Source organism: Metopolophium dirhodum, chromosome 8 (assembly GCF_019925205.1).
Source record: "Metopolophium dirhodum isolate CAU chromosome 8, ASM1992520v1, whole genome shotgun sequence".
NCBI lineage: Eukaryota > Metazoa > Arthropoda > Insecta > Hemiptera > Aphididae > Metopolophium > Metopolophium dirhodum.
In genome coordinates, this window is record NC_083567.1 from 1212623 (window position 1) to 1231383 (window position 18761).

At 37.0% G+C, this 18761-nt stretch overlaps 1 protein-coding gene across 3 annotated transcripts in view; it reads left to right on the forward strand.

The window, feature by feature from the left end:
* Nucleotides 1-6910: 6910 nt before the first annotated feature.
* The window catches only part of LOC132950145 (centrosomal and chromosomal factor-like), a 120702-nt gene continuing 108851 nt past the window's right edge, over nt 6911-18761 (forward strand). For all 3 annotated transcript variants that reach the window (XM_061021385.1, XM_061021388.1, XM_061021386.1), the window contains exon 1: nt 6911-9558. In XM_061021385.1, coding sequence (XP_060877368.1) covers nt 8805-9558 — 754 coding nt within the window. In that variant the 5' untranslated portion in view covers nt 6911-8804. The remainder of the gene's footprint in view (nt 9559-18761) is intronic.

The window sequence follows — 18761 nt, forward strand, 5'->3', positions numbered from 1 at the left end:
ACTGTCTGGCGTATGATAAATGCATGATAATAATATATAATTTCGTACATTATTACAGTGCGTTATCGAAAACGCACACGACTCGCGTTTTGTACATCTCTAATCTCTATAATATGGACTGTGGTTCTAGTGTGCGACTGCTCTACGATTTATAAATCGGTTTAATCGGTGAAAAGCCGAACGTTGCGAATTGCGATATGACGTATAATATTATTATAATAATACCTATATTGTGAGGTATATATTTTATAATATTTCGGTTTATTATATTGTATTACATTATTCCTGGTAACGACGTCCGAAATCATCTTTGCGAAACGAATCTACGGACCGACGTCTGCGGTCGGTTTTCAACTCGTTCCCTATATATATATATATATTATATACGCAAGTCGTAGGTTTTAAATATCCCGAGCCACGCATCGAAGTGAAAAAAAAACGAATAATAATAACGATTTTGGTTTTCGGGGATCGTATTACACGGTCATTATAAATTTTTTTCTCCTCGAAATCCGTCGGCGGCGAACGAAACAAAAAAAAAAAATAATGTAAGAAAAAAGCAATAACGAGAATACAACGAATCTCAGTAATTAAAAAGTATATATATATATATATAATATTGTGTACATCAGAGAACATGTGCAGCGGCCGTGCGGCAACCGCGTGACGCCGTCGCGTTACAATTATTATTATTTTTCCTCTTCATTCTATTATTCTTTTCCGATGCATCACCGCAGGTGAATAATAATAATTCCCCAATGCGTCGTCGCGTTCGAGTCTTGTGATACCAATAATACCATTGTGTGCGGTTTTTTTTTCATCTGTTACACATTATCGAGACCCGCAGTGCGGACGCTGACGACGCATCACGTGTCAAAGACCTAAAAACGTAAAAGGGGTGCGCGTATACGTAATAATCGATTTTTCTCCTTTCTTTCTTATACATATTAACGTGACCTGTCAAAAACTGCGTATAGAAACGTGGAATCCGCCCATCCCTTTCGAGCTACCCTCGTCGGTGCCACGCGGTATATCGACGGTCGAAAAAAAGTGAAAATTAATAACGTTGACGTTATAATATGTAAATGTAAACGGCGTTGACGCGAGGTAAACAAAGTGTACCTACGCGAACCTCCGAGATTCGATCTTTTTAAGCGAACGTCGGAGGCGGCTGCAATGGGATGAGAGAAACTTTGTTTCTTATAATATTTCTATAATATATTTTTTTTATTATTATTATTATTTCACAACAAATTGGTTTACTGCTCGAATTGAAGGGTACTCGTCCACGTCATCGGCAAACACCCGCTCAGCTGTGTTGTAAAATTTAAATATTATTGAGCCTCTCATCGCTTGGCACTGCAATCATCGGTTTTATGTGTTTACCTGCGTTTCACATGGGTGGCGGTGACATCCGTTCAAAACGGATTTTAAATCCTATTAACGTGAAACGATTTTCGTTTTCTATTTAACAATCATATCTCGCCAAAAAGCCATAAATAATGCGCCATAATTTCCTTTCGGAACCGAAGATTTAACTACGCACTAGCGCTCGCTGCCTGATCAATTATACATCGTGTTTAACCGAATCATTTAGATTTTCTCTGGACAACTGTATAACAACTGTAGATATAATGATAAAATATAATATTTTCCAATTGAATTGTTTATCCATGCTTCCACGTGCGTCCTATATTCCTATATGGTTATACCATTTACAACAATTTTTAGTTTCGATATAACGATATTTAGGACGTTTAGATAGTAAGCAAGTTATTGTTAATTAATAAATAAAAATTAAATTCTTTTAAACTATATAACTACTCTTTAAAAATGTTTTTTTTTTGAAAAAAATCATTTGATGGTATACATTGGTCTAAAATATATGTCTACTTGTACAGCTACACCTATACCCCGCCCAAATGAGGAAATCGTGATTCACACCACTGAACGTGTCAACGCCGGTGGCGGTTATGTTTTCCATATCCCAACGAAAAGAAATAAAGATGTAAATTAAACACGATACATATTAATATATACTATTCGTCTATAAACATGTTTATCGAAATACGCATATTATATTATTTATGGTATATATATTACCTGTGTTATGTACGCGGAGGAAATGTTAACCACGAAACGTTATCAAGAATCGAGATGTGTTTAAAACTGTATAATTATATTATGAGGACGTGAGGTTGAAGGAAGTACGTCATTCCAACAAAGGCGAGTCCAAAGACGCGGAGTTCTATCACTTGCAAATGTTATTTTTATCAACACGACAGGCCAAAGAGCCAAGTATACTTTGGATAGTTGTTAAGAGTCCCAAATCATACAAACAAACTGACGATTATCAAGACTACCTCATATTTATAATTTACCTATAAGTTATTGTATATTATATTAAAAATCATCATAGAATGCGATTCATGATTATTTAACCAAAGTATTCCTTGGATTTTTTAAACCTATATACTTATATCTCATATATTATAATTATTTCTAAACAAAAGTTGTAGAGGCATATATGGAATCGTATATTCCTATTTCCTACAAGAAACCTGTGAATAATAATGCACGGTTTCATCATTTCCAAACGGCAAACACTATACTTTACAAAAGACACCAGTGAACGAACGACGTGATGGACACCCAAAAATGGTCTGCTGGACACTTGGACGAGATCCACGCCCGAAATTTTGTCGGTGTGCAATAATATACTGTAGTACGATAACACTAAGGGCCAGTTGTACCATCTCCGATTAAAGTTAACCGAAGTTTAATTGGCCGAATTTTCCCGGTTATTAAATTTGTTATCAGCTGATTAAGCGTAACCGTAGACGGTACAACTGGCCCTAAGAATCAATTTTAAAAATGTTTAAATTACAAAATATGGAATCGTTAGCTAGTTGGATGGCGCGGAAAGGGACGTCGGGAAAATAGCTGATGAAAAATGTCGCGGTTATCTACCTGCTCGCTGCAAGTACCGTAACCAACATGGTCAGCGATGCAGTCACCTCGGACCACAATCCAACATCGCGATTATACAACCTCATTGAATTGTGCCGATAAATGTATCATCGGTGCCAACTTTTCGACCGCGTCCTTCCCGTGGATATTAGTCACCCGCAGGTTCTTTATTATTCCTGCAAATAATGCAATTCTCTAAGATGCTTATACCCATTTAAAATTTATATTGTGTTTATACGAGTATAATAATATATGTATAGTATGTATATTGTATATTGTATAAGTATTGTTAAATTATTGTACATTATCACCGGTTTGTATTATTATCATAAAATATATGTAACCATAATATAATATAGATCACGTAAACCTACTAAATCTGCAGGCTTATTATCATAATAGATTTTGATTATCATGGCCGAAAGTAGTATAATTGGCCAATTGTGTTGAGTGCGCTTTTGGCGGGGTGCAAGACAAAAGCGCCCCGATTATAGGATTTTGTAACGTGGGACCTAATTACGATGTTAGTTATCCAGGGAAAGTTTTTATTCCTTGTGAACACGATTAAAGATATACAGGTTACTCAAAGAAACTTATTTTTTGGTGCACGAAATGTTAACGATTTTAACATAGCAAGAATTACAGATAGCGCTTTTGCATTTTATGGTGATTTCTCTTGGTACTAAAAATATATAAAAAGTTATAAATGTTATATAGATACTATAAATTATTGATGCAAACTGGTTTTAATATTTCAGTATGACAATTTGCAACTGGTCCAAATGTGCTTTGTCTTATCTGAGGGTTAAAATGTATTCGCAGTGGATATCATATAATATTATAATTTATAATACCTAATGATCGGAAGCGGAAGCGGATATTGAGTTTTTAAATTAATAATAGGTACCTATGCGTATATTGTATTATTTATAAATTATAATACATTATAGTATTTATACGTGTCATATACAACATAATATCTTGTTTTTCGAGTCTATTGAAATTATTTAACGTGACTGGTGAGTAATGTGTGCCAACCCGTATGGTGTATACTTGTATGACACGATAAATCAATATCAATACGATTGGATTTATTTGGACTTTTTAATTTGAAACTGTCAACCGTTTAATAGATGGATATGAATGTACATTTTTCAGAACAATCGCATGAAACAATACATCTATCTAAATATAAATTGTTAAAAAAAAAAACTTTTATTCGTATACGAACTGTAATTATATATTATTAATGATGACTGACGATAGTCGATAGACAATCAACCCTTAAATGACATTTAGAAATTCCCGTGAAATCGTTATTGTGGTCGACGATTGGCCAGCAGGGTTTTATATCCCTGCGGATATTTGTGTTTTGGAAACTAGTATTTTTTATTATTATTATTATTATTATTATTATTATTATGCTTTCTATTTCATATTTGATACCGACGCGCGACGTAGGGCGAATGTGGTAACTGATTTGATTTACGTTGAAAATTCGATTCTTGGAAACTATAATTTGTTATCGTATATCAAGTCCTTGACGTTAAGTTTAAAGAAATCAATACTGAACCACGTCCGAATAACAGTAAGTATACAAATACAATAATAATGCGTATACCTAACTGTTAACAACTACAGTAAAAATAAAAGTGTATACATTTAACATTTTTAACTATTTTAACAATATTATTATTTTATTGTTTGAAATTAGTAAAACAAAGTAAGTACCAATCGGCCTACTGATTAGATGGTTAATTGTAATTTTGAATTATTTCAATATCAAGTTCAATTGCGTTTTAAATATGACAGTTTAATAATTATAAATTAAACCACCAGTATAATATTATTTGTTTGATGATTGCATATTGGTTTTTTTAATGCTAGTAACGATAATTGAAAGGATTTGTTATTCTTTTGATTGTGGGATACGGTCATACAGAGTGGCATAATTTATGTGGTATATACGGTTATGTGTATTGTGTGGATACAAGTAGACGACTGTACATTGCATTAATTAATAGACAGTTAATTCATAAATTATTTTATTATGTCCCTAGTCAAAATCAGTTAAAATGAATACAAATAATTTAATTTTTTAATTTTTTAAATTATATACATATATTTGGTTTTTATAAACGAATAGCTTAACAATATGGTCAGTGCCAAAAATTTCATTTTATTGTCGTATTTTACCAAACAGTTGAATATATAATAATATGTTAATTAATTATGTTTATTTAAATAATTTATAACCGATTTCTAAACGTTTGAATCGTTTGATTATATAATAATATGTAAATTAATTAGATATATTAAAATAATTTATTTTAAAAACGTTTTTAATAAAAAAAAATCTATTTAATAGGTATAATATCTACATAATATAAATTTAAATTGAATATCCTATAGTAAATTTATTAGGTCATGGACTATATATTATATAATTTTTTGAAATAAAAAAAATTTGTTTAAAACCACACAATCAAAAACTCATTATAAGTATAATTAGGTATATTTAATTATTTAAATTATTAACGTGTATGCTGGATACCAAAAAATCAGTCGATAAATTAATATAAAATGTTTACTTGATAGTTTATATTTTTACATTGTTATAAACCATTTTAATGCGCGCGCCGTAGGCTAATATAGTCTCATGTCGTATTTGTTGTGATTAATTTTCATTGCAATATAAAATATTCACACTTGGTGGACGGCGCCATAAAAACTACTTTTTTAATTTAAATATATAGGACACGTTCTCGTGCTAATCTACTTCAAACGTATTATGTTAATACAAATAGATATATATATATATATATATACATAATAGGTATTAGGTATACTATATTGCGAACATCAGTAATAAGTCACGTTACGCGTCCATATAAAAAACGCCATCAAAGTGATAAATATTACGTTTCAGACCAAAATCTAGTGCAGGCGGCGAGACAGATATTAACTACGACGTCGCTGCAGCAGTATTGCGTTATCTATACATATTATGAGTATGATATGGTAATTTTGAAAGAAAAGGACGTCGTCCTACGCCCGAGGATATTTGCAAAAAAAATCGACAGAGTTATCGAATGCAGTCAATTGTACAGCTTACAATAAAATGTAGAACTCAAACATATATAAAGGTATTATAATAGGTATATTATAATACATACAGTAATATTATACTGCAGGATGTATATAGCTGAGAACCGTGTACGCATATATATTTATACGCAGGGATTACGCGCGGGAGTGTCATACTGTCAAATGTATTATAATTTATAATATTATATATACATTACACGAAGGCGGTTTATCGAATACAATATACACAATCATTATTAAACCGTGAACGTTCGCATTAATATTATAATATTATTGTACGGCTTTGCGGATGATGCGCGTGTATAATAATAATATATGATATCGACACGATTAAAACGGTCAGCAGGCGTCGCTCTTATAATATAATATATTATTATGTACAGCGTATAGAGGTACCTGTGTATTAAATTGTGTGCTGTTGTTTAAATCTACCTAATATATAATATAATATAATATATCCAATATATTCTTATGATATTATACTGATAGTGCGTCGAGCACAGTATCGTACAAAGCTAATCCATAGTCTATACACAGGCAATAGATATTATAAGATAGGTGATCAAATGTATCTAGATAAAAAAAACATAATTTAAAAGTTGCATATTCTGTAAAATAGCATTTTTGATTTAAATTACAATAATATATTGTAGTATATTATGTAAGATACAATTTTTACGCTCGTAAATAAGTGTGATTTAATTAAGATTACCCATCGGTGTTTACCAGAAAATACAAGCAATAAGCTACAAAACAGCTTCAGTAAAACATACGTAATAAAAAATAAATAGACAAGGAAAACGAAATATAAATAAATTAACCTATTAACACCTAGGTATACAAAATATACGTCTTATCCCACGAAAAAAAATTGAAAAATATCTTGTCATAAAAGATTATTAATTGAATAATTTAGTTCGGGTAACCCCCACTTTAACTATATAGATTGATATCGATAAAAAGATACTTAAAATTATTTTTATCTGGATAATGCACGACACAGGGCCGACGAGTACATATTTATAATATTATACTGTAATGTATTACAATAATGGTCGCGGATATTCATATATTACATTATTCGTCAGCGTTAAATTTACAAACGAACAATGGCCGCGTCGTCTATTAGCTAGCTCCACTCTTGCAGCAGTATAATATATGGGAACGCCGCTACAGCTATATATATTATATGTATATAAATAAACTATAATATTTTATTGTTATTATAATAGCACATAATACTGGGTCATGCGAATCGGCGAAAAAAAAATAGGAAAAAACTCGGAGAGGAACCGGCGGCGCTGCGAGAAAGTCGTAAAACAATGCGTTTGCGTAATAATCGCGAACGGCGTGAAAACAAAAAAAAATTGAAAGAAAAACGTAACGCGTATTATATTGGAAACAATTACAATAGCGACGGCCGAAGATCTTAATAATAATAATATTGTTATTATCGTATTATTATAGTTGGCTCTCGTTTAAAACACGCGAAATAATGCGTATTACGCGCACGCGACGACTTCCAGGAAAATAGATTTCTTTGGGTTGCAGTCGATGTCACTGTGTGCAAGTCGCGTTTTTCTCGGACGGTGTCCGATTGGTCGGTTGGCCGGAAAGCAGGAGGGAAATATTCAAGTATAGAAGAAGAAAGAAACAAAGTTTACCGAATATCATAATATATTATATTAATTTGTATTTAGAAGACGAAACGGTAGGAAATAAAATGAAAAGGGAAACGTCACCGTCGCCGCCACGTCCGCACACGTCTTGTCATCGCCAAGTCAACGGTGCATTCGATTCGTCTCGGGCAGGTGAATTCTCGACAGAAGATCGGCGAAAAAAAATTTAAAATATATTCGCGGTATATACCTAACGATAACTGTCGTAGAAAAAAATAGTCGTTCGCGCCCTTAACGACGTCCACCCCACCCCTTCCCGTCTGCAGGTCGCGGATCGTTAACTGACAGTGATAATAAGGACGATGATAACACAACAATAACAATAACAACAACAATAAGAAGAACAGCGTATAGGAGGAAATTACTATTATTATTATTATTCTACCGAAAAAAATAAATGTTTGGCGCGCGGACGTCTGACTGGGAAAACGCCGCGTGGCCGCGCCACCGTCGGTCGCCCGGCCGGTCGCGCGCGCCCGAGCAGCCGGTGTACCGCCGCATACGTCTGAACGGAGCGCGCCAGTCACCAGCCAGTCCGGTGTCCGTCGTCAAACTGCTCAGTAAGCGCACCGCCGCACGACCGTGTTCACTCGTGTTGTGTGTAGTCTTCGCTCGTACGTGTTATTGTTTGTTTTTATTTTTGTCGTCGAACGAGAGTGTACTCGTCCGGTCGTCACATTAATTTCGTCTCTAACACCTGCGCCGTTTGTTTCAATTATTGCGACTGTTTTTTTTTTTATTTATTGAAATTTTTGATTTTGTTTTGGTGATCTAATAAAAAAAAATTGTTAATTATTTTTAAAAAAAATAAATAAAATTTGGTAATTTCTAAATTAATAAAGTATTTAGCATTATTATAATTAAATCGAGTTTCGTGCGCCAGATGCTTGCAGTGATCGTCGCCAGTGATTATCGACGTCGTTGTCTCCAGGAGGAATATCGTTGTTAACCGCGCGCGCGTGTGTCGTCGCCGTACGGTGATCTTCGGCGCGTGTGTTCGCCGCCGCCGCGGGATCTCGTCGCGCGCAGCCGTCGTCGTCTCACCCGATGGCCCTAAACGCCACTACGTGTTACAACAAGGCGGTGATCGCGGGCTATGGGTCCTCGTACCCCAGCCCGCTGGCCGCCTCCGCCGGCGTTCCGTCCTCCCTGATGGTGGCCGCGGCCGCCGGATCCGCGGGCGGATCGCCGTCGTCCCGATCCGGATCGTCCGGGTCCAGCAGCGGGCCGTCCGGGTACCGCGTCAAGGATTTCAACGTGCCCCTGCACGTCGACTGTAGCGTCGAGTACGAAATGCCCAGTTCGGCCAAACCGCCGGTGGGCGGCAAGGTCGAGCCGCTGCTCATGATCCACCCGTCGTATTACCGGAAGGCCGAGAGCCGGACCCGCAGCCTGTTCGTCAACAACATGCCCGCCGCCGCGTCCGCGTCGTCCGGCCGGAGCAGACCCTCGGCAGCCGCAGCCGCAGCCGCCGCGGCCGCTGTCGGTGGCGTCTGCGGTAGACCTACCATCGCGAACGCCGCTGACGGACCGCCGCCCGCGAAAAAACCGTACGCCGGACCTGCGCCCGGAGTGACCGCGTCCACCGCGGCCGGCGTATACGGCATGGTCACCGGCGCCGTGGCCGCCGCCGCTGGCGCGTCCCAGTGGCCCCCGCTGGGCTCCAGCGCCGAGCACCAACACCACGACGGCAAACGCACCCTCGACATGGTGCAGCGGCAGTACCAGCAGCACCTGCAGGCCAGTCTGCCGCCGCCGATGATGACGGCCGCCTTGCCTACCGACAAAACACACATGACAGGTTAGTTGACGAATTCTACGATGACATTTTCATTGTCAGTATTAAAATAATATGCAGTAAAGTTTATGCGGAAAACGCCGTCGAATCGATAATACATTATATTATTTCTAATGTCGCGCGAACGGTTCGTGCGTCTGTAGGTATAGATTGTATGGGCTTAGATGAATAAAATTGTTGAAAAAATTAGATTTTCTAACCGTCAAACCACTAACGTCTAACATCATTCGCGCCGACTGTGTATTTTGCCGACTACTGCACAAATTCCAGTGGTCAATTTTTTATTTCGCTTATTGTCTCGCGTATTAAAATAATATTATAGTGTCTTCCGCGAATGTGTTTTGCAATGCTTTCGACCCTGGTCAACAAAATATATTTTTCTTCTCCGATTCGATCGTCGCAACTTCTCACTTATCATATTTCAAAATTAATATTTTTCTTTGGCGCCTATTGTTTGTTATTCTGTCTATTATCGCAGTTGGCGCTTAAAAAAATTTCGAATGAAAACGTTTTAATCTCGTTTTTGGAACGCATTTCCACGTCGTGGTCGTACGTGTTTGTCTGCCCACATTTTTGTCATATCGCTGCTCGAAATTTGTTCGAAAAACAAAAATAATAAGTATAGATATAGGTGCTAAAAAAAAAAAAAAAAGTTTCCTATCGCTGTCCGATCGGCGACGCCCGTTCGTCTTATCGTCAGAGGTGCAAAATAATATTGGCCCGATAGTAAATGTTTGCAATCGTAGTCCTATATATATTTAAAGCCAACTACGAGTTTTCTTTTTTCTATGTACCTAATAATATATTATATTCACCGAGAAAAGCGTGTGTACGTCAAAAACAAAAACCAATTATGTCATCCCGTCGCGTTTTTTGGCTCGTTCTCTCATATACACCTATAACTTTTTATTACAAGCGAGCATTCCGTTTCGTTTTGCATTTTTACAGTTTGATGGCGGAACGTGCGAAGGTCGGCGGAGGGTCGTGTCGCCCGTACATTTTAATGTCTAAAAAGTTTATCAAATAAAAAAAAAAATACCAATTTTTTAGCGTATTGTCGGCGAACGAAAAATTAGTATTCCTCCGGCGCGAGGGGGCACATCGTTCGGCACAAAGAACGCGAGTCCCGTACACGTAAGGGGGCGGAAAAGAGCAGGGTTTTTTCATTTTTTATCACATTCACGTCCGTAATTAACGTTGATTTATAGGTCCGAAAAAGTGAAAAAGAAAAAAAAGAATTAGGTAAGGGTATAAAGAAGAAACCTTTGTTAATTACACACTGCGAGAGTTTAAAAATAAAAAAAAAACGTATACCCTTTGAAACCCCGGTCCGTATAATATTATTATTTTTACATTTTTTTTCTTTTCGGATAATTTCGTTTCGGAAATCGAGAGAAATTCCGCGGCGGAAAGTTTTCTGGAAATAACACCCCTCGTCAAAGAGCTAGCGCGCCAGGGCGGCGCGTTAAATCACAGCAGTGCCGACTTCACTTAACTCTGTATACACTAATTACGTGCGCTTTATTATTATTTATTTTTTTTGTCGGGCGCAGCTCGCGTATTTCTTTTAATTCTGTTTTGTTTTCACCCGTGGTTACGTGGGGCCTTGTCCCTCGGGGGGCCTCGCTAATAAATTACAATAATAACGCCGCCGCCGTCACCGTCGCCGATAAATTATTATGGCCTAGGGTTTATAAACCTCCAAAATTACAAGTCATGCAAACGTTTTCGATTTTTTATTCATTTTTTTTTCCACAATCCAAACGGCATTTTAAGAGAGCTCTCCCCCTCCCCTCCCCAGTGGACCGCCGCAGACCTCACGAAACGACGAACTTTCTTGGTCAATATAATAATAATATGTAGATTGGTTTCGGCGTATCAACTTTCAAACGACCTTGTGCCTGAAATTCGTTCTGAATTGCACACGAATGTTGTATCCGTACAAGCGCATAAAAAAAAACACTTCGAGTCAATATATTATAATATATTTTTTCGGCTAATTGAACAGCCACTATAAATCTCTCGTCGTCAGCCGCAGGAGTGCTATAGCATTTAAATACTAATTAATATTTAGCGTCCGTAGTGTAATATAGGTACCCACTCAATCATTATAACAGGTGTGTTGTAGTTGCACAGATATTTCGCCCGTCGGCGGCGGCGGCGGCGGCGGCGATGATGACGATGATAATAATAATGATAAAAAAAAATGGAATGACGGATTAAAAGTTACATAAAATATATATAACGCCGCGCGCGGAAACCGGACCGAAATGTCCTGACCACGGTATAATATTATAATGGCATTACCGCTGAACTTTCGGTATCGGCGCGGTATACCCAGGTACCTACCTACGTGTATGTGATGTGCCCGGACCGCAGCAACAGCTGTCTAATGATGATAATCGCCTTTTTTTTTTTTTTCGTCATAATTATCATCATCAACCCGTCATCGTCGTCGTATTATTATTATTATTATTCTAACACGTCTGCGGCAAGAAAAATAATAATAACAGTGTGTGTGTGTGTGTGTTTTGTGTACATAGCATAATATCATACATAGGTAGTATGTGTGTGTGTCTATTGAAATTTTGCTCATGACTCATGCATAACGCGCGAGCCGCCGCCGATACACGCGCACAATGGTGTCAGACGGCTGAAACGGATACGGTGTATACGCTCATTGTATTCAGATATTACGGCACACACACACACATACACACACACACATTCGGTCATCCTTTTCAAACATACCCGCGAGTGTGTGTGTGTGTGTGTGTGTGTGTGTCACTTGTTGTTAATGGCTTCGCATACGTTCGCGTCCCGCGTGCGACGACAATGCGCTAAAGCTAGCTGAGTGTGTATAATATACGTTACACAATGATGGGTGGCGTGGCGTGAGGGGGGGGGAGCCCGGGGAGTCGTGTCGAAATTTATCGCCTTCGAAAAAGGCGACGGATAAACGATAAGATAGCATATAATAATATAATGTGGAGAAAAAAAATTGTACGAGCGCGTCGTGCGCGGCGTACCCATATGGCGGCGACGACGGGAGGAACGAATTTTTTTCCACAATATTATACTTTCCGCCCATTATTATCCCACACAGCACACTTATCGAAAAGTATAAATATTTTCAGACCCTTATTATCAGAATATTTCTAAAACTCGTCCAGATCGATACTATAGCAATATAATATTGTACAGTCTTTTTTCTTGCGACTTTTGAAAACATTTTCGAAATATATTTTTGCTTGTGTGTACGCTGCACATTTTAGACAAAGTACTTATATTTTTTTCACATTTTTCACGGATAATAGACGAGAGAGCCGATTTCGACCAACGGCCGATTTTTTGTTCCATCATATATTTTTAATTTTTTTTATCGTGCTATAAAATGATTTTATATGCGCGCAGTCGGCGGAATTTTTTTATCCCAGAAATTCGCTGCGTCTGTTTTTATCGCCGTATAGTAGTAGTAGTAGTAGTATTAGTAGTAAAGTTTTTGTTTACAACGAAATCTACTGCGGCAGTAACCGATTTTCCGGTATTATATATAGACTAGTGCAGTAAAGGCGCGCAGTATAATTTGCAAACGGTTTTCCCCCCTATCCCGCGAGCTATCCGTTGTGCCTCCGTGGGGTATAATAATAATATAACTCGTATGTTTGACTATACTCGTATACCATAAATAACACACGCACACAAACGTAATATAGGCCACAGAAGCGAGTGACTTTATTTCCGCTATACGCACGTATAAAAGTGTAAAAACATATAATGATAATAATAATAATATCATATGGAGGCGCTGAAAACAAAATCCAACAGCGTCGCGTCAACGAGAAATGGCGTCGCAAGATTCGGTTCCCAGACGGCCATAATATTGAGAATATTCGCTTCACATAATATTCACGTTTTATCGAAACGTTCGCGAGCGTGTGAGTGGTGTGCAGAGTACGACGGTGTCGAGAACAGTCTGTATATAGAGTTTTTTGTTTTTACTTTTTTTTTCCATCTCACCACCGCAGCCACGCGCGAAACGTTTTTATTTTTTTCAACATAAATCCCGCATACGATGACGTACATCATTTGTCGACAAAAAAATAAATATTCCCGCACTCGTCTTTCAGCGAAAGGAATAATAAAAAAAAAAAAATTCACGTTGCCGGTCCGTCTGCGTGGCGTACTTGACACTGTGTATATATTAATAATATGATATTATAATATACACATAATAAATATCATTTGACCCTAATTTTTGTCGCACGCTCTCGATTTGCTTGAATTCCCCTTGCCGTCGTCGCCGCAACCCTGCAGCGGTCGTCCGGGTCGTTTATTAGATTTCCGTCTGCGTTCGGTCGTCAATTGGGTCTCATCAAAATCGATATCGCGCCCGCCGGTCGAGTAATTTATTTTATAAAATATCGTTCAAGTGTTTGCGGCGGAGAGGAGGTTGGGTTTGGTCAACAACGGCCTATTATATTATCGCGCGTTTATATTATCATCGTGTTGTGGAACTACGAGAGAGAGAGAGAGAGAGAGAGAGAGAGAGAGCGAGCGAGTGAGAAACCCGCCGTGGTGTGGTATGGGGTGTACAATATAAGTATATACTCGTAATGTTATACAATATCGTATCAGTAAATGCCCCGCATATCATTATAAACAGTCGGTCGACCGGCGATGGCCGTCTTTGGAGTTCCTGTTCGTACATGACATCGACGACGACGGGAAACCCGACACGCAGCTTGTACGTCTATCGCATAATAATATATATAAGGACGTGCGGCGGTCCGACCACATTACCGTGTGCGCTCGTGACTCGACGACCCCCCTCGGAATGGTTTCACTGAATTTTTGATTTTATTTTTATTTTTTTGTCGATGTCGTCACAGAGTTTTTTTTTTAATTATTTAACTCTCGTAGGGAACCACTCGAGGGAAGACGGAGGTAAAAACGTTTAATTGTTCTCCGATGGTATCTATAGCTGTTACGCCGACAACGCACAGCGATTTCACTATACGTTTATATTATTATTATAATATATTTTATATTATTTTATACGTAGATAATAATAATAAGCGAATTCGTCGGTTGGATTACGGCTGCCGGTAACCTACTCCCGCGATCCGCCGCCCAACTCGACCGGCGTTTATCGATACGACCGATCTAAATTGCTTTTATATTATTATTATTATTATTATGCGATTATGTTGTTTTTCCAAAGACGTGCCGGTACCTCTCGATTATTATTTTTAACGTCTATTCGCATTTTTTCACCAATTAGACGCGTCTGTATAATATTTTCATTTTGCTCGCCTGTAGGTTTTCTCGTCGGGAGCTCGTCGAACGTGTGCAGCGTATAATGAAATTCGATTTATCGTCCTCGAATGGCGTATTCGCGGTCATATAATAAATAATAATAATAATAATGGCACGAGGATGATACGTATACAACGGCTGCGTCTCTTTACAACATTCAAAGGTTTATTTTCGTTTTGCGCAAATCCCCCGGTGGGTCCCCCGAAACGCGAACGAGCACATATTCACATGCACCACCACATACCGAGAACACGACCCCGTGCTAAAAGGAAGAAAGAACGCGTCGACAAAAGAGGCGTACCTATTGATAATGCATGCGCCCTTTATTGAAAATTTTGATCAATTTTTTTCCCCGCCATTCATGTTCGTTCGTTCGTCCGTCGCGGAATCCATGCACACCTCCCCCGTCGGTTGGTTGCAGTGCGTCATTTATTTTTATAATATTATAACATAATACGCGGGTCCAGTAAATGCGCCGCCCCGACGACGACGACAATCGGCCCGGCGATTTATTGCAATAATTCACAATCGTTACACATTTTTATAATGCTCGTACGCTGCAAGCACACACACTGCACGACACACACGGTCGATGTACATATTTTGTACAATAATAATATATACAATACACTCAAATGCATATTATTATAATATTATATTTATTATTTTACCGGTGGGAAGGAGTGAGAGAGAGAGAGAGAGAGAGGTCGTTCCTTTATTCGCGCGGACGGCGATAATATTTATGTGGTCCACGGAATGTGTGTGCGTGTGTGTGTTTTATGTGTATAATATTTTTGTTATTATATTATAATATATAAATGGCGATAAACCGTCGGACCGGAAAAATGATAATTTCAAAACGGGCGACCGACCGACGTTTCAATGTTCGCCTATAGATATTGTGTGTATTGTGCGCGTGTATGATGTGCTATATACAACAGGGCTGTGCTCGCGCGTTTATGACGTATGTATATATATATAAATTTATAAAGTATAAACTGCAACCACCAACGATTTCTATGTATATAATATGCGCACTACGGGCCATTACGCGTGAAAAGCAGTATTTTTCATCAGAAAAACTTACAACCCGTATTACGCTCACGATAAAAAAATCATATACAATTTTATTCGCGTCGTATTTTATACTGTACACAGGGTTTTTCGGCGGCTGGAAAATCGTACAAGGCCCGAATAGAGTGCTTAATGATTATTTTAAACCATCGGAACGCCATCATCGTTCTATGCAGGACTGAAAATATAACGTTGATGTTAAAATTTGATCTATACATAAAATAGCGAAAAAACATACACACACACACACTACGAACGGAAATAGGTCAGTCGCGGCCGTAGTCCTCTATAAAAATCGAGTATTTTAGCCAATAAAACGTCTATGCAATCAAATACGACCCGTACATCTGTAGCACACTGTAGTCGTTGGTTTCTTAGACTTTAGAGACGTGCCATCGTGTCGGGTTATTGTATTGTTACGCCCGAGAAAAATTTACATTTACATTGTTTTTCTTCTCGTGCTTTTTTCCCGGACCCTTTGGCCTTGTATACAATCTTGGTTCTCCTATTCTTCCGTCTCGTATAGATAAACATCAGTTGATATGTATATATGTATATACTCGGCGGTGCCACTGAATTTTTATGCATTAAAACATCAAATTGGTTTATTTTAAAATGTTTTGTTTCCGTTTATAATATAATACGATATTGTGCATAATCCTTCTCGGCAGCACGAGCCAGGGGGAAATGGCTGAACGCCGTTTGCACCGAGCGCCTTTGCAGTCTAATATTTTTGCGTGCGTCTAATAATAATAAGATTCTTTAAGTACACATTTTAGTAGATGCAGTATAAGCACTATAATACGTTACCTATTAATATATGTATAGTAAAACGATATTGTAGGCAGACCCGGATTAACACTATCGTAGGCCCTAGGCACAGTTCTTTATTACCCATCATGTGCTAATATACGGTTCTGTAGTGTTCAGTATTTAAATGATTAAGAAACCTAATTTTTGGGAGAGGTAGTGTTTTTCGCAGTGTTTTAAGTCTTTAAAATCAAAAATATTTACAACCTGAAAATCAATTATTAACTTTATAATCATAACTTTATCTAATGACAATTTTAACACATCTAAAAATACATTTTACATTACTCAAAATATATTATTTAAAATTAAACTGCAGGAACCATACAAAACAACTTATTTTATACCATTTTTCATTTTGTTCTTTGTATTTAAATATAAAACAAGATAATTTATTGTAACAATTTAAAAATAACAGTATTATGTAGAATATGTCTTAATATAAATTTATTGTTACAAATGTTTTTTACGATATTTTTTGTTTGCAAATGATTCTATAACTTTTTCGGTATCGATGTCTTGGAGTAATTCGTGTTCAATTGCAAGTACCGATAATGATGATAATTTATCTTGTCCAATAGTTGACCGCTGCCAGTTCTTAACCCTCTTTAAAATTGAAAATGATCTTTCACCTTCGCACGAAGTCCCAAAAATTGATAAATATATCCTAAAAGCAATGTTTACATTTGGAAAACTTGTTACCATTTTGGTATTTATTTGTTTAATTAGCATTTCATTAACAGACATCCCAGTTTCTCGAAAGCTCTTAAAAATCAAAAACTCATTAACAAATGAAGATTCTAAATCGGTTTTATAGGCTTCAACTAAATTATTTGCCTTTATTTTTATTTCTTCATCTTTTAAACTCTCGTTAGTTAAAAAATTAAATCTTTCGTCTAATTTTAAATAAGCTTTTTTTCGTTTTTCCATTTCAACAATCAATTTATCAATTATTACATAAAATGTTTGAGTTTTGAATTTATCTCTAGCACTCATTTGATCAACAGCATCAATTGCATTGCCATCATTTATCGAGACTTTATGTTTACGTTTTCTAGATTCCATTTCAGAATAATCAGACAAACCAGAAACTCTTTTTTTTGCTTTTTCTTCAAATAAATCAAATTCTTCGGCGCTTCTCATTTTTTTAAAACATAATATAAGACTGTTATAGAGGTTAACGACAGTACATATCTCAATACCGGGTGTTTGTAACGATTTGTTTACAATATTAATTTGTTGTAAAATGTCATTCCAAATATTAGACATTAGAACAGTTTCAAGACGATTGAGTTTTTTAACAAGTGACTTAGCTTCATTAACAGCATTAGGAGGTTGTCTTTCTGATAATGAAATATCAATCAAAGCCTGACGGATTTCTTCATAATTAAGTGATAATGCCTTCGTTGCATCACTACGCGCGGACCATCTTGTTTCAGACAGACTTTTAACTACAAAAACAGACTCCTTCATATTTTTTAACATTATAGACCATCTTTGAGGTGATGCTGCCAAAAACGTATAAATTGACTGAACCACACTAAAAAATTTAATGGCTTCAGTACAACATTCAACAGTAACAGATCCTACCAAGTTTAAACTATGTGCAGCACAGGGAACCCACTCGGCCAATTTATTTACTTCACGAAAAAGAGCTTGAACTCCTGAGTATATTCCACTCATATTACTCGCATTGTCGTAAGACTGAGAACGGCAATTTGATATGTCAATATTGTTATCGTTAAGCAATTTAGTCAATACATTAAAAAGATATTTACCATCATGCTGTTCAATAGGAACAAAGCCAAGAAATCTCTCTACGACTTTTCCTTGACCAATGGTGGTGTAACGAATAATGATCGTTAACTGATCGATGTGCGCTATGTCGGGCGTCGAATCAATACTAATACCGAAATATATTGATTCTTTTATTTCAGAAACAATTTTTAAATTTAGAGTAGTAGCAAGAATGTCTATAAATTCGTTGCAAATCGTAGATGACA